The sequence below is a fragment of the Cnephaeus nilssonii genome (genome assembly GCF_951640355.1).
Source record: "Cnephaeus nilssonii genome assembly, chromosome: 4".
Taxonomy (NCBI): Eukaryota; Metazoa; Chordata; class Mammalia; order Chiroptera; family Vespertilionidae; genus Cnephaeus; species Cnephaeus nilssonii.
Window position 1 is genome coordinate 32742532 of NC_137075.1, and position 22151 is coordinate 32764682.

The 22151-nt window shown below is 52.0% G+C and overlaps 1 protein-coding gene across 1 annotated transcript; it reads left to right on the top strand.

Moving 5' to 3' along the window:
• Positions 1–1597: 1597 nt before the first annotated feature.
• Positions 1598–22151, top strand: MYH7 (myosin heavy chain 7; the record flags this gene model as incomplete). The annotated part of the gene is made up of 38 exons (XM_079767721.1): positions 1598–1798; positions 2050–2193; positions 2473–2629; positions 2826–2853; positions 3446–3554; positions 3636–3728; positions 3832–3895; positions 4297–4395; positions 4618–4721; positions 5365–5503; positions 5805–5923; positions 6023–6172; positions 6422–6592; positions 7188–7497; positions 7928–7995; positions 8381–8468; positions 9120–9237; positions 9365–9488; positions 9772–9908; positions 10141–10396; positions 11257–11499; positions 11686–11862; positions 12758–12903; positions 14002–14092; positions 14806–15195; positions 15643–15769; positions 15901–16019; positions 16713–16909; positions 17469–17652; positions 17826–17991; positions 18126–18250; positions 18785–19093; positions 19342–19545; positions 19665–19790; positions 20001–20276; positions 21165–21260; positions 21388–21522; positions 22134–22151. The coding sequence occupies 38 exons, from the start codon at positions 1598–1600 to the stop codon at positions 22149–22151; spliced, it is 5808 nt and encodes a 1935-aa protein (XP_079623847.1).

Below are 22151 nucleotides of genomic sequence, written 5' to 3' on the forward strand. Positions count from 1 at the left end.
AGGCGTTCGCAGGCACCTGGTGTGGCTGGTCCAGGTCTCTGCATACTCAGAGACAGACTGTGTTTGCTGTACACATATTTAAGTGGGGGCTCATGTATTACTGGGGGATGTCTGTATCAAAGCATATGAGACCAGAATGCATCAGAGGGGTGTGCGTGTGTGTGTGCACGCATCTCTTGCTGAGGCATAATGGCAGGGGGGGTGTGCCGAGGTATATGAAGGAAGGGAATGTGTCTGTGTGAGACATGAGTGGCGGGCATGCGTGTTTATCAGAGGACATGTGGAACACCTTTGGCGGTGTGAGGGGTGTGTCTATGAGAGGATGCCCACAAGGTCTCCTCTCTGAGAATGTCCACCAGGACTGACAATCAAATGGGGACAGCATGGAAGAGAACTGGCTTTAGAGTCATGAGACTAGGGTTCAAGTTCTGGCTCCTTCACTTACTACTGCTTTGTGTTCTCGGACAAGTAAGCCCTATGACCTTGATTTCCTCGTCTGTTGAATGGGGTGAGGATGGAGTAAGAATATGTGAATAAAATGCTTTGGAGGCTATAAAGCTCTGAACAAATGTGAGCATTTGTTGTTTTTCAGGTGCCTCGAGGAAAGGAAGTTTCACTAGATGGGTATAGGCTAAGGTGGGACCATCTCCCAGAGGGAGGGGGACTAGGGCTAAGAATTGAGTTGACATCAGAAAACTAGAATTACTGCTCAGGGGATAAAAGGAATAGTGTTTGGAAAGCAAGAGAGAGGACAGGACCAGAGAAGCTGACTACCACTGCCCACCTATTTTCAGTACTAGGGGAGGGGTGGGTGGGTGCTGAAGGGTACAGCCAGGAAGTAGCAGGAGGTGGCACGGACACAGCCTTCCCTCTCTCCAGGTTCCCTACAGACTTGAGACGCTTTCCTCTTACAGACATATTTGAGAAGCCAAGGTAAGGAAAGCTGAAGATGGGGTGTGGGGGATCTGGGAAGATACTGAACTCTAGTTTCTGCCTGGCCTTGGGGAGAAGGTCTTGGTGACCAGGAGTCCTCACCTGTGACTAATGAGGGGGCCAGGGAAAGACAAGGGTCAGAGATGGATATAGTCAACTTCCTACTCCCACAAGAAGCCCAGGATGCTCCACCCTTGTCCAGGAGAGCCCAGGGTGAACAAAAGTTGGTTGAGCATCATCCCATATACCAAAAGGTTGTGGGTTCGATTGCCAGTCAGGGCACATAACTTAGTTGCGAGTTCAATCCCTGGTTGCATCAGGAGGCAACCATCAATGTTTCTCTCTCACATCAAGGTTTCTCTCTCTCTTTCTCCTCCCCCCCCCCCTTACCCTCTCTCTAAAATCAATAAAAGCATATCCTCGAGTGAGAATTTTAAAAAAAAAGTTAGTTTCTCCTTCTGCCTGACAGATTTGCTAGGCATTCTTGGGTTGAGGGATAAGCTCAAGAAACAAAGGACTTACCAGTGACCCCTCCTGACTCCTGAGCATGGTGCTAGGCTCTGGGGCTCCCACTATAGAGGAGATCTCAGGGAGAAGAGGAGAGGGGAGGACAGGTGGGTGGGAGGGCAGCCGGCTCCTCCTCTTGCCCACTGCAGACACAGCCATGGGGGATGCAGAGATGGCAGTGTTTGGGGCTGCTGCCCCCTTCCTGCGCAAGTCAGACAAGGAGCGGCTGGAAGCCCAGACCCGGCCGTTTGACCTCAAGAAGGATGTCTTCGTACCTGATGACAAAGAAGAGTTCGTCAAGGCCAAGATTGTGTCTCGAGAGGGTGGCAAAGTCACTGCCGAGACCGAGAATGGCAAGGTGAGTGGCAGGGCTGTCATAAGAGGCCTCCCTGGATACCCCCCCTCACAAGCCTGAGGACAGTCCGATTTTCCCTTCCTTTAGGTAGGGATCCACATCCTCCAAATAGCCATTCTCATTCCCAACATCCAGTGTATCTTCTCTATGATCCTGGCCTCTTCTCTCTTGAATACCATCGTCCTGTAGCTCGCCTAACTCTTATCCCTGCTGAGGGAGGACTGACAGTAGGCTCTGTGTGGGGTCTGTTGCAGACAGTGACAGTGAAGGAGGACCAGCTGATGCAGCAGAACCCGCCAAAGTTCGACAAGATCGAGGACATGGCCATGCTGACCTTCCTGCACGAGCCCGCCGTGCTCTACAACCTCAAGGAGCGCTATGCGGCCTGGATGATCTACGTGAGTGCTCCACCTAGGACATCCCTTTGAATCTGGTGGCTTCCTGGCCCATACACACCTACCTCCTGGAGACGAGAGTTTCTGTTCTTTGTGCCCAGACAGCGTTGCACTCTGTCGTAGTCCCTTCATCCTTGGTTCAGTTCTAATGCCCTGGGGCTGGCACGACTCAGATTTAATGTATTCATAGATTTTCCTTTCTCTTCTTCCTCTCTGTGATCTTTCTCTAACTCCAATGCCATCCCTCCCATTGGCAACTCACTTCCCTTTTTCTACTCCTAGACCTACTCAGGCCTCTTCTGTGTCACCATCAACCCCTACAAGTGGCTGCCCGTGTACAACGCGGAGGTGGTGGCTGCCTACCGGGGCAAGAAGAGGAGCGAGGCACCGCCCCACATCTTCTCCATCTCCGACAACGCCTATCAAAACATGCTGACAGGTGACAGGCCCCAAGTGACAGGTTTTCCTGAGAGTCCCACATGAGGAAACGCACACGCTGGCTCTCTTCCTCCTCCTGAGGGGTTTGGAAGATGGACAGGCCTGGAGAAAGTCAGGGAGTGGGGAGATGGGGGGATGGACACCAAATAAGAACATCCTGAGTGGCTCCTGATTCCCTCTTCATTTTCTCCCCACAGACAGAGAAAACCAGTCCATCCTGATTACGTGAGTGTGGATCCTACCCTGTTCCCTTCCGGAATCTCCCTGAGCCCAGCCCCATCAGGATCCCCAGCCCCTATGCATAGCCCACTCTTTTCCCTCCACCTTCATGCCAGCTCCTCTTTCTTCTCTGGCCTTTCCCCTTACCTTCTCTTTGTTCTCTTCCTTCCCTCTCTTATTTTTCCTTTCCAATCTCCTTCACCCACTCTTCACCAACTCATCATTTATTCCTAAGCCCAGTATCACCATATCTTCTTTGACTCTTCATTTTCTTCCATCTTTCCCTTGCCCATTCTTCCAGTCCCATCCATTCTTATTCTAAATGGCCTAGGCCCATCTCCTCTGATTGACTTTACTCAGCTAAGACCAGGTTCCACCTGCCCAAACCCCGCACCTTCTTGTGTCATCCTTCCTGGTTGCTACGCTTGACCCTGGGTATGTCAAAGTACAGCTATGTATTTGGGATGCTTAGTATCTGTCAGCTGCCTGCGCCAGGGCTCCCACTGTCAAGTAGGACCAGACACTCTCTCCTGATGAGGCTTGTTGGCCCCCAGCAGTGTTTGTGCACTGACTAATGAGCCCCTGAATGTCCTGACAGCGGAGAATCCGGAGCCGGGAAGACAGTTAACACCAAGAGGGTCATTCAGTACTTTGCTGTTATTGCTGCCATTGGGGATCGCAGCAAGAAGGACCAGAACACAGGCAAGGTAGGCCTGTTGTCCCTCAAGGGCCCACATTGCAAAAAGGGAAGGGAGTCCTCTCACCTCCCATCCTCCTGACCTCTGCAGGGCACCCTGGAGGACCAGATCATCCAGGCCAACCCTGCCCTGGAGGCCTTCGGCAACGCCAAGACCGTCCGGAATGACAACTCCTCCCGCTTTGTGAGTGGTTCCTGACCTTGGACTTGGGATTTGGGCTGGTCGAGGGATAGCATCAAATATGAACTTTCCCTCAACTCATCACTACTCTCCTCCGTCTCACCAGGGGAAATTCATTCGAATCCATTTTGGGGCAACTGGCAAGTTGGCATCAGCAGATATAGAGACCTGTGAGTGCCATCAATCTGCTAGGGCTCAGCCTGAACCCACACTCATTTTAACCATCTTGATCCCAACCTCTCTCTGTCTGTCTTTCTCTGGGCCTCTGGCCCTCAGTCTCTCTCCCTCTCTTTCTGTCTCTGTGTGTCTGTGTCTTTAGTTCTCTCTCTGAGACTTCCTCTGGTCTTTCTCCTTCTCTGACTCTGTAGATCTGTGTGTCTTTCTCTGAGACTATTTCTTTCGTCCTGGCTCTCTGTCTCTATCTCCATCTCTGTGTGTCTGTGTATGAGTCTCTCTCTCTCTTTCTTCCCTCTATCCCTCTCCCTCTGCCTCTACCTTTTGCTTGCTACATAACCATTCATTTCTGTTTTCTTGTCCTTTTTCTCTCTTTCTTCTCCCCTACTGTTCACAGACCTTCTGGAAAAATCCAGAGTTATTTTCCAGCTGAAATCAGAAAGAGATTATCACATTTTCTACCAAATCCTGTCTAATAAAAAGCCTGAGCTTCTGGGTGAGTCAGACTACCAACTGAGACCAATGGTCTCCATGGCAACCTGGTTCCTTCTGCTTGGGCTGCTTGTTGGCATGCACCGGGTTTATGGCACTGCTGAATTGAGTTCTGTGGGATGTGGAGCCACATTAAGTCCTGTCATGTGCTTTTCTACAGGCCCTGTGCTGTGGCAGTGAGAGCCAGGGGTTTGTGCCATATCCTAATCACATCTTCTTCCCCCAGACATGCTGCTGATCACCAACAACCCCTATGATTATGCATTCATCTCCCAAGGAGAGACCACTGTGGCTTCCATTGATGACTCTGAGGAGCTCATGGCCACTGATGTAAGTGTGTAAGAAAGGACCCAGTCCAGAGGTGAGGGTATTGGTGGTGAGGGGAAAATGGGCATTCCACTGGCCCAGGAGTAGAGCTGACATTGGCTGTCTGTTGTTCATAGTGGTATGTCGCTCCCTGAGGGCCTGCATGTCCCTCTGGTCAGAGTGTGCTGGGATATGGGTATAATGAGATAAGGCTGGCCAGTATTTGGTGTTCAATCAAACCAGAGAGGGCTGAAAGCCATGGGACAGAGAAGCAGACAAGTGAAAAAATAAGGCATCACTAAGAGAAGGAGGGAGGGCAGGGTCATGTAGATTCCATGAGCTGGGCTCACTGTTAGGTAAACAGCATATATGGACAGACATGGAAGGTCCAGGAAGGAAAGCAAGTGTGGGGCCTAGAAAAGGGGCAACAGTAGGAAACATGCGTGGGTAACCCAGAGCACCTCCAGAGAACAGTTGTGATCACTGACGCCGGGGGCTGAGGCGGTCTGTCCTTCACCCTGCACTGGTACCTCCCACCTTGTTTTGGAGTCATCACTGGGTATGGGAATCTCAGAATTCACGGGGTTTTCTCTCCAACTGAAGAGAGAACTCATTTACCTGCCATAATTCCTCTGCTGTGGTCCACCAATATGGGGCTTTCTTACAGAATGCCTTTGACGTGCTGGGCTTCACTCCAGAGGAGAAGAACTCCATTTACAAGCTGACCGGTGCCATCATGCACTTTGGAAATATGAAATTCAAACAGAAGCAGCGAGAGGAGCAGGCTGAGCCGGATGGCACGGAAGGTGGGAGTCTGGGATGCTGGGGGCAGCTGTGGAGTCGCTGAAGGCTGCATCTGCTGAGGAGTCATCTCTCTCTCTTTTTAAATTTATCTATATTGTTGAAAGTACTACAAATGCCCCTCCCCCATTGAACCCCTCCACCCTGCTCCTGTTCCCTCCCCAGGCCTCCACCAAACTATTGTCTATGTCCATGAGTTATGCATATATGCATATAAGTTCTTTGGTTAATCGCTTCCGGGCTCCTCTTCCCTCTGAAATATGTCAGGAGTCATCTCTTTATCAACTATGCTACCTTTCTTTCCAGAGGCTGATAAGTCTGCCTACCTCATGGGGTTGAACTCAGCCGACCTGCTTAAGGGGTTGTGCCACCCTCGAGTGAAAGTGGGCAATGAATATGTCACCAAAGGGCAGAATGTCCAGCAGGTGGGTCATCTTTAGAAGATAAATGATGGTGGAGTGGGAGCTTTGGAATTCACTCTTCCCAATGAGTCTGCTCACCTGGGTCTCTCCCCTACCTTCCAGGTGTCATATGCCATTGGGGCACTGGCCAAGTCAGTGTACGAGAAGATGTTCAACTGGATGGTGACACGGATCAACGCCACCCTGGAGACCAAACAGCAGCGCCAGTACTTCATTGGAGTCCTGGACATCGCCGGCTTTGAGATCTTCGATGTGAGTAGGGGGAACCCTGGGAGTAGGGGGAACAATAACACACTCATCGGCACATGCAACAGGAAAGCCATAAGCCAGACACCAGAAAGGCAAGTGGGGTTCAGCAGTGACAGAGGCAGTCAGCATCCTGTCTTCAGGGGGTACTCCCTCTCTGCCCTGACAGGGGAGGGTACCAGCCACACCCCTCACTGGGCTGACCATTCAGATATCTGCCTACCTGACCCGCCTCTGCCTTCATCTCCCCTGCAGTTCAACAGCTTCGAGCAGCTCTGCATCAACTTCACCAACGAGAAGCTGCAGCAGTTCTTCAATCACCACATGTTTGTGCTGGAGCAGGAGGAGTACAAGAAGGAGGGCATCGAGTGGGAGTTCATCGACTTTGGCATGGACCTGCAGGCCTGCATCGACCTCATTGAGAAGGTGCTGCCTCCGCCCCACCTGAACTGTCCACTCATACCCACATGAACGCCCCAGTGAAATTGGCAGCCCCATACCTTCTAAGGAACAGGATCTGGATAACAAAAGCATCTGGAGCCCCAATTTCCAGAGCCCTCTATTGTCCTAGCCACCCAGGACAGGGTGGCACCTAGGAGAGCTGAGTTCCCAGGGCTTGAGAGTAGGCACACAGAGGACCTCCTACCTCTAGAATGACCTCCCACGCCAGTGTGTTTAACCACGCTGGCTTACCCATCCAAGGAGCAGAAAATTGGAGGGTAGGGTGGGGAATTGTAAGAGTGCTCCTATTTTCAACTCCTCCATCTCAGGGATCTGGGTGATGAATGATATGTATAGCATCAACATTCCCAGACTTTCACAAAGGTTCCTCTGAAATCAAGCAAAGTCTTCTACCTTGGAAGACCGTGTCAGCTGTGCACAGTAGATAACTGTGCTCAGAGCTGACCCTGATACCTTAATGTCCAAAGGGGCATCTCCATAAGCAAATAATGATCCTAGAGCAGGCTCTATCTCCATCTATATGAGGCATGCTCAGTGATGCTCTCCCTTTCACCCTCAGCCCATGGGCATTATGTCCATCTTGGAGGAGGAGTGCATGTTCCCCAAGGCCACAGACATGACCTTCAAGGCCAAGCTGTACGACAACCACCTGGGCAAATCCAACAACTTCCAGAAGCCTCGCAATATCAAGGGGAAGCAGGAAGCCCACTTCTCCCTGGTCCACTATGCTGGCACCGTGGACTATAACATCCAGGGCTGGCTGCAGAAGAACAAAGACCCACTCAATGAGACAGTGGTGGGCTTGTACCAGAAGTCCTCCCTCAAGCTGCTCAGCAACCTGTTTGCCAATTATGCTGCATCTGATGCACGTAAGTAGAGACTGGAAACCAGGGGACTAAGGAACAGAATTTCTGCCCTGGATCTGAAGCAGGAAAATTGCTACACTCCATCACTTTCATATTAGGCTGTACTCAAGGTTTACAGACTCATTGAGAGAGAATTGGGTGGAGAAACTGAGGCACCCACAGTGAAGACCCTCCCTTGGAGTCCAAATGCTAGCAAGGATATGAACTAGAGCAGCAGTCACCAACCTTTCGGACCTCATGGACCACCAGTGGTCCGTGGACCACCGGTTGGCGACCGCTGCTCTAGTTCATATCCTTGCTAGCATTTGGACTCCAAGGGAGGGTCTTCACTGTGGGTGCCTATTTTTTTTAATAGAGGATGTGACTTTTCACCCCTGCCCTGGCCTCCCCACATACCTATTTGTGCCCCTTCTCTTGACTATCCTACCCACAGCTGCTGATAAGGGCAAAGGCAAGGCCAAGAAAGGCTCATCCTTTCAGACCGTATCAGCTGTGCACAGGGTGAGTGTATGACCCCAGCCCAACATGGCTCCTTCTTTGCCTTGTTCATCCTGACTCCTCCCACTCCATCTCCTCATTCCATTTGTGATCCTTTCCACTCTTTATCTGCTCATCTCCTCATTTCCATTCTCTTCCCCTTCATTTGTTGGTCTCTTCCCTTACTCAGTTCCCATCTCACTTCTCTTTTCTTTCCCTCCTGCCTTCCATCCTCTCTCTCCTCTCCCATGTCTTCCCCTAGCATTCCTCTATTCTTTTTTAGTTCTTTGTATTCTCTCAGTCTCTCTTTCCTGTTCTTCCTCTCCTCTCCCATTCTTACTTCTCTTTCTTTCACTTACTTTACTTTTCCCTCATGTTTTTGTTTTGTTTTGTTTTGTTTGGATCACAGGAAAATCTGAACAAGCTGATGACCAACTTGCGCTGTACACATCCCCACTTTGTGCGTTGCATCATCCCCAATGAGACCAAGTCTCCAGGTGAGCCCCAGAACTCAGGACCAGCCCACTGCTGGAGACTCACTGCTCCAAGAACAGGCATCTACTAATCTCCCACCACCATGTTTTCCAAATTACATCCTTCTCCTATCTCCCATGAGGTTCCTTGCCCCAATACTACCTTACCTTTGAAATGTGTAACTCAGGGTAACGTATAAGTCTCTTTGATTAACATTACCTCATGAATACCTTAAAACCCCCAATGAGACATATAAGGGTTGTTTATTCCTTTTTTACTGATAAGGAGATAGAGGCTCAGGGGCCTGGGTCTAAGGCTTGGCTCTGTTCTGATCAACTTAGTGACTTTGGTCAGGTCCCTTAACCTCTCTGAACTTAACCCCTCTTGTTTTAGTTTATTTTCTAGAAAATGGGATATATCTTCCATGGCTACCCTTTAGGCATAAACTATATAAAAAATGTGAAAGCCTATGGTTACTCTTAAAAGCTAAAAAAAAAAAAAGAAAGAAAAGAAAAGAAAGAAAGAAAGAGAGACAGAAAAGTAATTAAAGATCATTATTAACTAACCTGCTAAAGTTACCGGCTTATAAGTGGAAGAGTCAGGATCAGAACTCAGGACGTAGCTCTTAGTCTAGTGCTCTCCCACACACTCCTCTTCCCTCCCTCCTGCCACAGGGGTGATAGACAACCCCCTGGTCATGCACCAGCTGCGCTGCAATGGCGTGCTGGAGGGCATCCGCATCTGTAGGAAAGGCTTCCCCAACCGTATTCTCTATGGAGACTTCCGGCAGAGGTGAGTACAGGGAACAGGGGGAGTCCAGGTGGCCTTCGTGGGGAATGGAGTCGGCAGGTGGCCCCAGATTTTGTGAGAAGAGCCGGCCAGTGCAGAACGTGGGTGACTTCGGCCACCTCCCTCCCAGGTATCGCATCCTGAACCCAGCGGCCATCCCTGAAGGGCAGTTCATTGACAGCAGGAAAGGGGCAGAGAAGCTGCTAGGTTCCCTGGACATTGACCACAACCAGTACAAGTTCGGCCACACCAAGGTGAGTCTAGAGCTCCACAGGGTGGACTTGCAGGGGGTGCAGCCATGTTGAGCAGAGTAGCTGGGAGTTTGGAAGGCAGACCCCTGATTCCTGGCTTCCTGTTTCAACCCAAAGGCTGGAAGGCAGGCTTCCTTTCTCTCTTGTCTTCCACATTTCACTTCCAGGTCTGGAATGAGCAGGTGATGGGTCCCCTGGAAGCTCAGCCAGGGTCTCCCACCCTCTTCCTCCATCCTGGATATCCTTCTCTGAGGCTGCGACCCCCTTGGCTCTCCCTTGTTCGCAGGTGTTCTTCAAGGCGGGGCTGCTGGGGCTGCTGGAGGAGATGCGAGATGAGAAGCTGAGCCGCATCATCACTCGCATTCAGGCCCAGTCCCGTGGTGTGCTCTCCAGAATGGAGTTCAGGAAGTTGTTGGAACGCAGGTGAGAGATCGCAAAAGGAGGGTGCCAACCCGAGGCCCAGGTTGGTTCAGGGGCAGTGTCAGGAGAAAGAGCTTCAAACAATGAGACTGGCAGGAATGTCTCATAGGGACAGAGGGTGGGGCTCATGGTCAGAGAACAGGATGGATGAAGGAAAGGGCCTAGGAGTCAGGGCCTCAGAGCAGGAAGGAGGGAGGAGGGACCTCTCACCACTCCTCTCACTGGGCCCCTGCAGAGACTCCCTGCTGATAATCCAGTGGAACATTCGGGCCTTCATGGGGGTCAAGAACTGGCCCTGGATGAAACTGTACTTTAAGATCAAGCCTCTGCTGAAGAGTGCAGAGACAGAGAAGGAGATGGCCACCATGAAGGAGGAGTTTGGGCGCCTCAAAGAGGCGCTGGAGAAGTCCGAGGCTCGCCGCAAGGAGCTGGAGGAGAAGATGGTGTCCCTGCTGCAGGAGAAGAACGACCTACAGCTCCAAGTGCAGGCGGTGAGGCTCTGGGCCCCTTTTGGCTCTCCACCCAGCCCTGACTGTGCTACACCTCTCCACCCAGCCCTGACTGTGCTACACCTCTCCACCCAGGGGCTCACCATTTTGTCCCCTCACAGGCAGAGGATTCTAAAATCAACACTTTCAAAGGCCTCCAAAGGGGTCCCTTAAGAGAAGAAATGGGAAGGGGAGAAAGAAATAACTTTTAAAACACAGGCTTTCTACCTCGGTTCATCCTGTATCCACAGCTCCAGGGCAGACCATGCATTACCTTTGAATCTCTTTGTCCTCATCCCTAAATGGAATAAAGCTACCCATCTCACCACATTGCAAACATATGATGTATATATATATATATATTTATGTAGTTCCCTTTCTTCAAAGGAGGAGACCAGATGAAGAGGGCCAAACAAAGAGCCTTCTGGTTCCCTACCCTCTGTTCCCATTCCCCAAAGCTCTCACCACATTGCCCTAATATCCACCCCCTCGCCCTAACGGGTTTGGCTCAGTGGTAGAGCGTTGGCCTGCGGAGTCAAGGATCCCAGGTTTGATTTCAGTCAAGGGGATGTACCTTGGTTGAGGGCACATCCCCAGTAGGGGATGTGCAGGAGGCAGCTGATTGATGTTTCTCTCTCATCGATGTTTCTAACTCTCTATCCCTCTCTCTTCCTCTCTGTAAAAAATCAATAAAATATATATTTTTAAAAATTCACCCCCTCCCCATCCTTCTGCAGTTCTTCTCAGTGGGGGGATGTCCTGAATCTCCCCTCCTATAGAGAGGGCTGAGCCTCTCCCACTTCCACCTATCTCGGCAAAGACCCCACCCACTGAACAGCCTCCCCTCTGTGTCTCACCCTCAGGAACAAGACAACTTGGCTGATGCAGAGGAGCGCTGTGACCAGCTGATCAAGAACAAGATCCAGCTAGAGGCCAAGGTGAAGGAGATAAATGAGAGGCTGGAGGACGAGGAGGAAACGAATGCTGAGCTCACTGCCAAGAAGCGCAAGCTGGAAGATGAGTGCTCTGAACTCAAAAGGGACATTGATGACCTGGAGCTGACATTGGCCAAGGTGGAGAAAGAGAAGCACGCAACAGAGAACAAGGTGAGGGCAGCTCCCTCGGTGCCAGCCCAGGTCTCCTCAGGATTCAAAGACCACACCGACCTTAACCAATACCAGGCCACTCAGGGGATCCTGATAGCAGGGTGGTCCTTGGCATTGGAGATCTCCATAACTGTCCTCAGGCTTGTGACCTTTGACCCTAAAAGGGATGGGGTTCTTGGTTGACAGGTGAAGAACCTGACAGAGGAGATGGCTGGGCTGGACGAGATCATCGCCAAACTGACCAAAGAGAAGAAAGCTCTGCAAGAGGCCCACCAGCAGGCCCTGGATGACCTTCAGGCTGAAGAGGACAAGGTCAACACACTGACTAAGGCCAAGGTCAAACTGGAGCAGCAGGTGGACGATGTGAGTAGATTGTCACAGGGCCTAGATATACCATGCCCATCTATGCTTGTGTGTGTGTGTTTGTGCAGAGGTATTGGAGTGTGCTCCCTTTCCTGAAACCTTTCTAGAAGGGAGCTGGGGAATAGAAAAGGGGAAGGATACTTGAAATATTAATGATTATTTCATGTAATATTATTATATTTAAATCATTTTTCTTGAAATATTAACATTTATTGCATGTAACATTATATTTAAAATTGTTTTTCTTGAAATATTTAAAAAAAGAAAAGGAGAAGGATGACCAAATGCGAGTTAAGTAGATCAACAGTAGATTCAAGTATATATATCTCTACCTTCAACCACTGGATTTAGAGGGTTATCTCATAAGAACATGATACATTTCTCCGGGAATTTTGTGAGAATCCTCAAAGAGGATCTTTGGGCTTCTGATATTTTAGGCAGGGTCTTGTTCTCAGTGATCATTGTTTCCACAGATAGTTCTTTGTGCACATCTCTGTTGAGTCACTTTCACTCTGTCTTATCATTATTGAAGTATTTGTCTCAGCCACAAGAATGTGAGCTGCCTTTAGGCAGAAACTTAGATTTATTTAGTTTCGTTTCTGCAGTGCTTAGTATGGCTCCTGAAATTTAGTAGGTGTTTATACTACGCAGAATGAAGGTATGCAGATTTGGGGTTTCATCCCACAGTCATTCATTCTATCATTTTATCGGTTACTGAGCATCCCTACATGGCTAGGCATTCTCCCAGCTCCCTGGTAACATTTGGCCCACTCAGGGGCAGTTTCCCCAAGTCCTGAACATCTCTTGGGATTCCCCAACCCCAGGAGTGACTGAGTTTTCAAATCACCAAGTCAGGATACTTCTCATGCGTCACACTAGTCCTTCTCTCCACCAGCTGGAGGGGTCCCTGGAACAGGAGAAGAAGGTGCGCATGGACCTGGAGAGAGCAAAGCGGAAGCTGGAGGGTGACCTGAAACTGACCCAGGAGGGCATCATGGATCTAGAGAATGCCAAGCAACAGCTGGATGAGCGGCTGAAAAAGTAGCGTATTTCCCTCCCTGTTGCCTTTTTTTCCTTCCCAGCCCAGCACCCTGTTCTGTGGATCACAGTCTAAGCTGACCCAAGACATCCATCCTCAGAGGTAACAGCCTCATTTAGATTCAATAAGTGAGTGCAAAACTCAGGTCAAAGCTTCCAGGAAGAGCTCTTTCCTCCCCGAGACATGTACATCAGGGCCCAGCAGTTCTCCCTGGTAAAGTCTAACTTGAATCCCTCAAGCCCTTTTTTCTATTGGGCACTTAAAAGGGATGGAAAATAACAGCTCACCCCCTTTATACACAAGTCTTTTTGGAGACCAGCTGTTAACATGGAGGAATGCTCCACACAAAAGCCTCTCAAGAAAGTTCTTTTAGGTCCTTCACGGAGAGCCCAGAGAGCCACAGAGAAATGGGTCAGCCATCACACTTGAGCTATGCAGGATCTGGGCCATTTTTTCCCCTCATGAACGTGTGGTTCTAAATCTAATTGCAAGTCCTTCTAAAATGTATAGTTCTACTTTCCAGCTTGGTAAACAGTGAGCCTGCAGAACATGCTTGGGTAATCAAGGATCCTATGGTGCTTTAGAGTCAGGGCTTTGAAAGGCTCCACATCGTCATTGGGTTACATCAGTTTACAAGTCTCCACACTTCCCCAGGCACAGTATTTGTTGAATGAGTGAGTAAATACATGATCCCATTGATCCTCAAACCACCTTTAAAGGATGGCTTTTTTAACCCCAATTTACTAAAGAAGAAACAAAGGGTCAGAAATGTTAACCAAATTCAAAGTTAGAGTGACAGAATTAAAGACCTTTGGAGTTAAAAGGGCCTTTGAAACATCTAGTCCAACCCTCTCATTTTACAGACCAAAGAGGGAGAGTCCCTCAGAGTCCAGGTCCTATCACTCTACCTGCGATGTTCTTCCCATCACATTTCCTTTTGGACTTCAATCCTTCAGCTGGTGGACCCTCCATCAGCCCTGGAAATAGTTTTTCTGCTGAAATCCTGCTGTTCATTTGTTTTATTACCATTTCCAACCACAGGTGGGCCCTTCTAGAGCCCAAACAACCTCCCTTGCTTCAGCCTCCTTCTTTCCCCACAGGAAGGACTTTGAGCTGAACGCCCTCAATGCAAGGATTGAGGATGAGCAGGCCCTGGGCAGTCAGCTGCAGAAGAAGCTCAAAGAGCTTCAGGTAAAGTCTGAGATGCCCGGAGTGGGCACTAGACTCAGCTTCCCAACCCCCTCCTCCAGGCTGTCTTCTCCCCAGCATTACAGGCATTTGCTTATGGGTCCAACAAGGGAGGCACTGGGCTATCCTAGTTTCCCCATGGAACACCTCCATAAGGGACTGGGTGATCCAAGGATGATGTAGGAAGAGACCTTGAAAAGCTCACAGGTCAGGGAGGCAGAAATCTTGGCTTCCTATTTCAGATCTGGATTAGCTGGTGACCATAGGGAAGCCCACTCCAGATCTCTGGGTCTCCATGTCCTCTTCTGTACCTGGTAACTTTTAAGGTCCCTGCAGCCCTGATGGCCTATGACGTCCTTTGTTACTTCTAGAGCAAACACTGTTGGGTCTTTAGTTGTCTAGTCAAACAAACGTGGTTCTCTTACTCTAACTTTTATTATTTTCCCCACTAAACTGCTTTAACTAGCCCTAGAACAGATCTCTTTGTCCCTCTTCAACCACTTTCAGTAAAGAGAATGCATAATGTTCTGGCCTAAAGAAAGGCTAATTTGGCTGCCTAAACCATCTCCCTCAAATCCTTTTCTTTCCATATCTCCACTGGTAGAACTAAACTGACTTGCTGTTCCAGACAGGCCAGGAGTCTTCTAGAGCCGGGGGAGGGGGCTCCCATGGAGGGTTCCAGGCAGTGAGGCTGAGCCTTTTGTGTCTGGGCCTAGGCACGCATCGAGGAGCTGGAGGAGGAGCTGGAGGCTGAGCGCACTGCCAGGGCCAAGGTGGAGAAGCTGCGCTCAGACCTGTCCCGGGAGCTGGAGGAGATCAGTGAGCGGCTGGAAGAGGCTGGCGGGGCCACATCTGTGCAGATTGAGATGAACAAGAAGCGTGAGGCTGAGTTCCAGAAGATGAGGCGGGACCTGGAGGAGGCCACGCTGCAGCACGAGGCCACGGCGGCAGCCCTGCGCAAGAAGCATGCTGACAGTGTGGCCGAGCTGGGCGAGCAGATTGACAATCTGCAGCGTGTGAAGCAGAAGCTGGAGAAGGAGAAGAGCGAGTTCAAGCTGGAGCTGGACGATGTCACCTCCAACATGGAGCAGATCATCAAGGCCAAGGTGGGCCTGTGCTTAGCCTCCCCTCCTCCAGTTCCCTCCACCCATCTCCACATGTCTCCTCTTTTATTTGAGGGCTCAGTTTCCCACTTTCCTTCTTTTACCCGGTTCTCTGATCCTCTCCTTCCTTCCATGCCTTTCCTCTTCCTTCTCCTTTTCTTTTTAAAAAAATATTTTTATAAATTTTTAGAGAAAGAGGTAGGGAGAGGGAGAGAGAGAGAGGGAAACATTGATTAGCTGCCTCTGCACACTCCCTATCAGGGATGGAGCTTGCAACTGGGGCATGTGCCCTGACCAGGAATCAAACTGACAACCTTTTGGTGCATGGGACGACACCAAACCAATTGAGCCACACTGACCAGGGTGCCTCTTCCTTCTCCTTTAATTGCTTCCATCAAACCCCTTTCAGTGCCTCCTGAAACCATCATTTGACTCTCCTTCCTCTGTCAGGCTAACCTGGAGAAAATGTGCCGGACCTTGGAAGACCAGATGAATGAGCACCGGAGCAGAGCTGAGGAGACCCAGCGTTCTGTCAATGACCTCACCAGCCAGCGGGCCAAGCTGCAAACTGAGAATGGTGAGCGCTACCCCAGCACATACACATACACATACCTCTCCAGAGAATGGAGCCTGAGGGTTAGGAGAAGGATCAGGGGAGAGAGGAGTGCCTGGCCTTCAAGAGTTGAGTGTGTCTCGGTGACTTTCCAGGTGAGCTGTCCCGACAGCTGGATGAGAAGGAGGCGCTGATCTCCCAGCTGACCCGAGGCAAGCTCACCTACACCCAGCAGCTGGAGGACCTCAAGCGGCAGCTGGAAGAGGAGGTCAAGGTGAGGCCTAGACTCGGGCCACGTGGCCCTCTGCCAGGAACATAGCACTGGCCTTGCATCCCATTATTTCCTTTCTCCCAGAATTCCAGAAGGGATAATAGCCTAGACCCCACCACATGCCTCTTAAGTCTGATCCCCAACCTGAGGCTTTCTGCTGCCTTTCCTGGGGAGATGTGAGGGAGGACATGGGCTAAGGATGCCTGTGGGTCCTGGGTTAGCAGAGCAGTCTGAACCTGGAGAGAGAAACTCACTGGAGCCTATTTCTAGCATTTTGCTGGGCTCCTGAAAAAGGGGAAATATGACTTTTAAAAAAGGTCAGGGCTCAAATTCTAACCGGACTCTTAGAGGTTGGTGATCTTGCCACTGGGGCATGTGCCCTGACCGGTAATCGAACTGGCCACCTAACCTCTCTAAGCCTCTGTCTTCTCCCCCCAAAATGGGAGTGAGGATGATAATGCCTGCTGCAGTGAGGGGACAGGGGTGACGGGCATGAAGCTTTTTGTAAATAGTGCAGGGCTACATGGGCAGACTTTCTTATTAGTACTCAGTGAACCATTCCAGGTCCGCTGGAGTTTAGAGCTGGGTGAGCCATGGGGAGGCTGTTGAAAATAGGGTGAGGGGATGGGCAAGGGCTGCTGATGCTTTATGAGGAAAGCTGAGCCCACCTCCCAACTCCTGGTGTTCACCTCCCAGGCGAAGAATGCCCTGGCCCATGCCCTGCAGTCAGCCCGGCACGACTGCGACCTGCTCCGGGAGCAGTATGAGGAGGAGACAGAGGCCAAGGCAGAGCTGCAGCGCGTCCTGTCCAAGGCCAACTCGGAGGTGGCCCAGTGGAGGACCAAGTATGAGACGGACGCCATCCAGCGCACCGAGGAGCTCGAGGAGGCCAAGTGAGTCCCAGGCAGCCCGCCCCTGGCCGGGGCCCCTTTGCCGGCAGGACGCAGCGCAGCTCGATCCTCAGTAGACTGGGCACATGGGATGGATGCTTAGCTAGGTTTTGACAACACAGGAGGACCCTGCCCTGGCCCCATGTCCTTCTCCTCTCAGGGAAGCTTTTTGCTCGCATTATGTTTCTCATCCGAATATAAGACGAACAAAAGGTTTGTCTGAGGGCAGAGTGCTCCCACCTGGGGCAGGTGCTGTGGCAAGGCAAGGTGGGGTGGCCTGCAGAAGTTCCGGTGCCCCCCCTGTCTGCAGCCTAAAGGCTGGCCCAGGGTTAGAGGGATGCCACCCAGAAGGCCCTCCTGGGTGCTGTGGGTCTTCACACCCTGCCACCAAGACTCTGCCACTCAGTTCTCTGCCCCCTGGGGCCCATCCTCAGGCTTCTCCCACAGCTTCTGAATTTCTAAGGATCCGTTTTCCCGAAGACTCATGTCATTTCCTCTTGTCCAAATACCCCCTCCTCCATCCTTCCCCCCTCTTCTACCATCCACCCACCCCCCTGGGCAGAAAGAAACTGGCCCAGCGGCTGCAGGAGGCTGAGGAGGCTGTGGAGGCCGTCAATGCCAAGTGCTCATCCCTGGAGAAGACCAAGCACCGGCTGCAGAACGAGATCGAGGACCTGATGGTGGATGTGGAACGCTCCAACGCGGCCGCTGCGGCCCTGGACAAGAAGCAGAGGAACTTTGACAAGGTGGGTTCTGGTGGGTCCACAGCCAGGGGGCAGAGCAGGGGTATCAGCATCAGTATGAGGCCAGGAGCAAACTCCTTGGAGACAGGGAGGAGGCTGAGCCCAGGCAAGGGGCCTGGGCAGCCCCTGGAGGTGGAGCAGGGGGCTGCGCACTGAGTCTGACTCTGTCCCTGCAGATCCTGGCCGAATGGAAGCAGAAGTATGAGGAGTCGCAGTCGGAGCTGGAGTCCTCACAGAAGGAGGCTCGCTCTCTCAGCACTGAGCTCTTCAAGCTCAAGAACGCCTATGAGGAGTCCCTGGAGCACCTGGAGACCTTCAAGAGGGAAAACAAGAACCTTCAGGGTGCGCTGGGGCACGAGGCCAGGGAGGGGAGGGAAGAATGGCCACTCCTGGCACCACACTGGGCCTGCAGGGGGCATGTCCTTTCCCAATGGACCAGGGCAGCCCCCAACTGAGTTGTTTGGCCCCTCCCACAGAGGAGATCTCTGACCTGACTGAGCAGTTAGGCTCCAGTGGGAAAACTATCCATGAGCTGGAGAAAGTCCGCAAGCAGCTGGAGGCTGAGAAGATGGAGCTGCAGTCAGCCCTGGAGGAGGCCGAGGTGTGTGTGGAGGAGGGGGGAGCTCTAAGCTGTGGTCACAGTTCTCATCTCACTTTTGTCTGATTTGTTCACTGTTCCGTCCTCAGAGCCTAGAACAGTGCCTGGCACATAGTAGGTACTCAACAAAATATTGTGGAACGAGCCAACAGGCCACTCAGTTCCCTTCGCACAAACACTGTACCTATTACATCTTTGAAAAGATTTCCTGTTTTCACTTTCCTCCCTTTTCCACCTCTGCCTCCCTCTTTGGGATTTTTACATTCTGTGCCTGATTGCCTGTTTCCTTGGCAACACCTTTTCTCTTCATTTTCCTCTTTCTCTTCATTGCTAGCTCTGCTCTGTGAGGCCTAAATCACCTTCTATTAGGCCTATTTTTTTTCCTCTTTCAAATTCTCTTTTCTTCTTTCTCCTTTTGACTGAACTACTTACACCACTCCTGAATTCACTTTGTATCCATGATTCCTGGACAGACCCTTACCCTAGCCCATGCCCTGACTCTCTGCCTCAGATCCTCTCTCCCCGCCCCCCTCCTAGGCCTCCCTAGAGCATGAGGAGGGCAAGATCCTCCGGGCACAGCTGGAGTTCAACCAGATCAAGGCAGAGATGGAGCGGAAGCTGGCTGAGAAGGACGAGGAGATGGAGCAGGCCAAGCGCAACCACCTGCGGGTGGTGGAGTCGCTGCAGAGCTCCCTGGACGCGGAGACGCGCAGCCGCAATGAGGCCCTGCGTGTGAAGAAGAAGATGGAGGGCGACCTCAACGAGATGGAGATCCAGCTCAGCCATGCCAACCGCATTGCCACCGAGGCCCAGAAGCAAGTCAAGAGCCTCCAGAGCTTGTTGAAGGTACAGGAAGACTCTTGGAAGCAGGAAGTCTGCTGCCCAGAGAGGGAAAGGCCTCCATGTGGCCAAGTTGGGTGCTAATGTCCCATGACAACTCCAAATCCCTCCTGCCCCAGGGCCATTGTGAGGCAACCCACAGGCTCCTCCTGAGCCACCATGATGGGCTCTCCACCAGCATCCAGTTTGGTGTAACAGTTCTGATGGGCCCAGACGTCAGCTCCCTCCCTCATGCTCATCCTCTTGATCCTCAGGACACCCAGATCCAGCTGGACGACGCAGTCCGGGTCAACGATGACCTGAAGGAGAACATCGCCATCGTGGAGCGGCGCAACAACCTGCTGCAGGCCGAGCTGGAGGAGCTGCGGGCTGTGGTGGAGCAGACGGAGAGGTCTCGGAAGCTGGCCGAGCAGGAGCTGATCGAGACCAGTGAGCGGGTGCAGCTGCTGCACTCCCAGGTGAACAGCTCCCCTGGGCATTCCTGGAGGGAGCACAGGCTGCAGCACCCAGCAGGTGAGGTTTGGGAGCCAGTCATGATGCTCAGTGATTTTCATGCTCTGCCCACCCCGGCCCTCAGAACACCAGCCTCATCAACCAGAAAAAGAAGATGGAGGCAGACCTGTCTCAGCTTCAGTCAGAAGTGGAGGAGGCGGTGCAGGAGTGCAGGAACGCTGAGGAGAAGGCCAAAAAGGCCATCACAGATGTGAGTGCCCCCGCACCTTCCAGCCTCCCCTAAAGACATGAACAAGGGCTCTGGGTCCAGGCCAGGCCACTGTGCTGTAAGGACAAGGTGACTCTGCAGTTTCATGGGGTTGAGGGCCTCAGGAAGCAAATGCCAGGATGGGAAAGAGGTGATCCTTTAGGGAGAAGATACCTGGGCCCCGTTTCTTTCACACCTCTCTCCTGTCCACAGGCCGCCATGATGGCAGAGGAGCTGAAGAAGGAGCAGGACACCAGCGCCCACCTGGAACGCATGAAGAAGAACATGGAACAGACCATTAAGGACCTGCAGCACCGGCTGGACGAGGCTGAGCAGATCGCCCTCAAGGGCGGCAAGAAGCAGCTGCAGAAGTTGGAGGCCCGGGTGCGGGAGCTGGAGAACGAGCTGGAGGCCGAGCAGAAGCGCAATGTGGAGTCAGTCAAGGGCATGAGGAAGAGTGAGCGGCGCATCAAGGAGCTCACCTACCAGGTGCGGCTGGTCTGGGCTCTCTGCACCATGGCCTGAGGCCAGGGTGACAACCAATCAAGAGGAACGAAGTGTTCGCTGTGAGCCTCTTTCAGGGCAAGGGGTGGGATGCAACCCCTGGATGCCCATTTCCACATCCCCGACCCCTGTCCTGCCCTGAGTGTCCCCTGGCTCAGAGGTTAGTCTCTGCGACTCCTGGCTGAGAGCTCCACCTCAGCATTCACCCCCGGCCAGCCCCTGGGACACACAGAGCTGCAGACAGAGCCCTCCCTAAACAGGTCACCAGAAAGCAAGTATGTGGCCTGGCACCATTACCACTAAAATACACCAAAAACATACCAAAGCCATTCAAACAAACTGCAAAACTTTCAGTCATACATGAGGCGTAGACTTCAGCTTTCCATGGTGTTTTCTAGAATCAGACTCTCACTTAGATTTTGTTTCTGTCCAATCCAGAAAGTCACCATCCCTCTGTGCACACTTGTCCTTAATCTCTATCAAGTCTATGACATCCCTGCAGCCTGGGAGACCCCATCATGCCTGCAGTCCAGGTCCCTGCCAGCACCTGCTGGGTTCTAGAACTGAGGGGTTTGTCCTCTGTGGGGCCCTAGGACCTCCGAGGGCCTGCTCCCAGAAACAGCATGCACACACAATTTTGTGCACAATTTGGAAAATCCTATCAGCTCCCTAAACCCTTTCCTGGTACAAACCATTAAAAATATTTATACTTTTTTGGGGGGCGGGGGGAGAGAAATTATAAGGAGAACTTAAATGTTTGTTGAGGATCAGAAAGTAGAACTGGGTCAGGATATTACACTCAGGGTAAAAATGACAAGTGGAGGTGGGGGGCATGCCTCCTTTGACTGTGCCATCCTCCCTCCTGACCCCCAGACGGAGGAGGACAGGAAGAACTTGCTGCGGCTGCAGGACCTGGTAGACAAGCTGCAGCTGAAGGTCAAAGCCTACAAGCGCCAGGCGGAGGAGGCGGTGAGTGACCTTGCTGGGGACTGAGCCTGGAGGAGGGGCACGGGAGCCAGTGCCCCAGGCTCGGAGGCTGACCCTGAGCCCGACCCTGAGCCCTCTCTCACTTCATTCTCCCCCCGAACCCCTGCAGGAGGAGCAGGCCAACACCAACCTGTCCAAGTTCCGCAAGGTGCAGCATGAACTGGATGAGGCAGAGGAGCGGGCTGACATCGCTGAGTCCCAGGTCAACAAGCTGCGGGCCAAGAGCCGTGACATCGGCACCAAGGTGGGTTCCCCACTCCTACCCCCAGGCCTTATTAGTGACCCCCATGGTAGCACAACCTCCCACATCAGTGCCCAGACTCAGCCCCCACACAAGGGATGCCTCCTCTTTATTCATTCCCCACAACCGAACCACAAGGCCCTAGAGGGCAAGGTGACTCAGTCCTCTGTGATTTCTAAGATTCTTCCAGCTCTCACTTTCAATGACTTTGCAAACCCCAGCCCTAGGGTGGTCAGCAACTCTAGAAGACCCCCACTGCATATATACCCAGAAGTCCTCCTTCTGTGAGGACTCCAGCTCGTTTCTCCCAACTGCTAGTCTCCACTTTCAACTAGTTTTAGCCTACACCCTTGTAATGCAATCTTAAAGTGGGATCCCGAGCACCCCTTGTCCTCACCCACACAGCTCCCTCTCTGACCCCAGAGCCTACCTTCCAGAACTTCCCCTCCTCACCGATCCCTAGGACACGCCTCCCAACACCATGGGGCCCCTGCCAGGACACGCAGTAGTCCCCCACCCCACCAAGTGCCCCGGCTCCCCTTGGTTCTCTGTGCCCATCCCTACCCAGCGCCCACCTTTCTAGAGCTAAGCTGGACTTTGTTTCCTTTCCAAAGGGCTTGAATGAGGAGTAG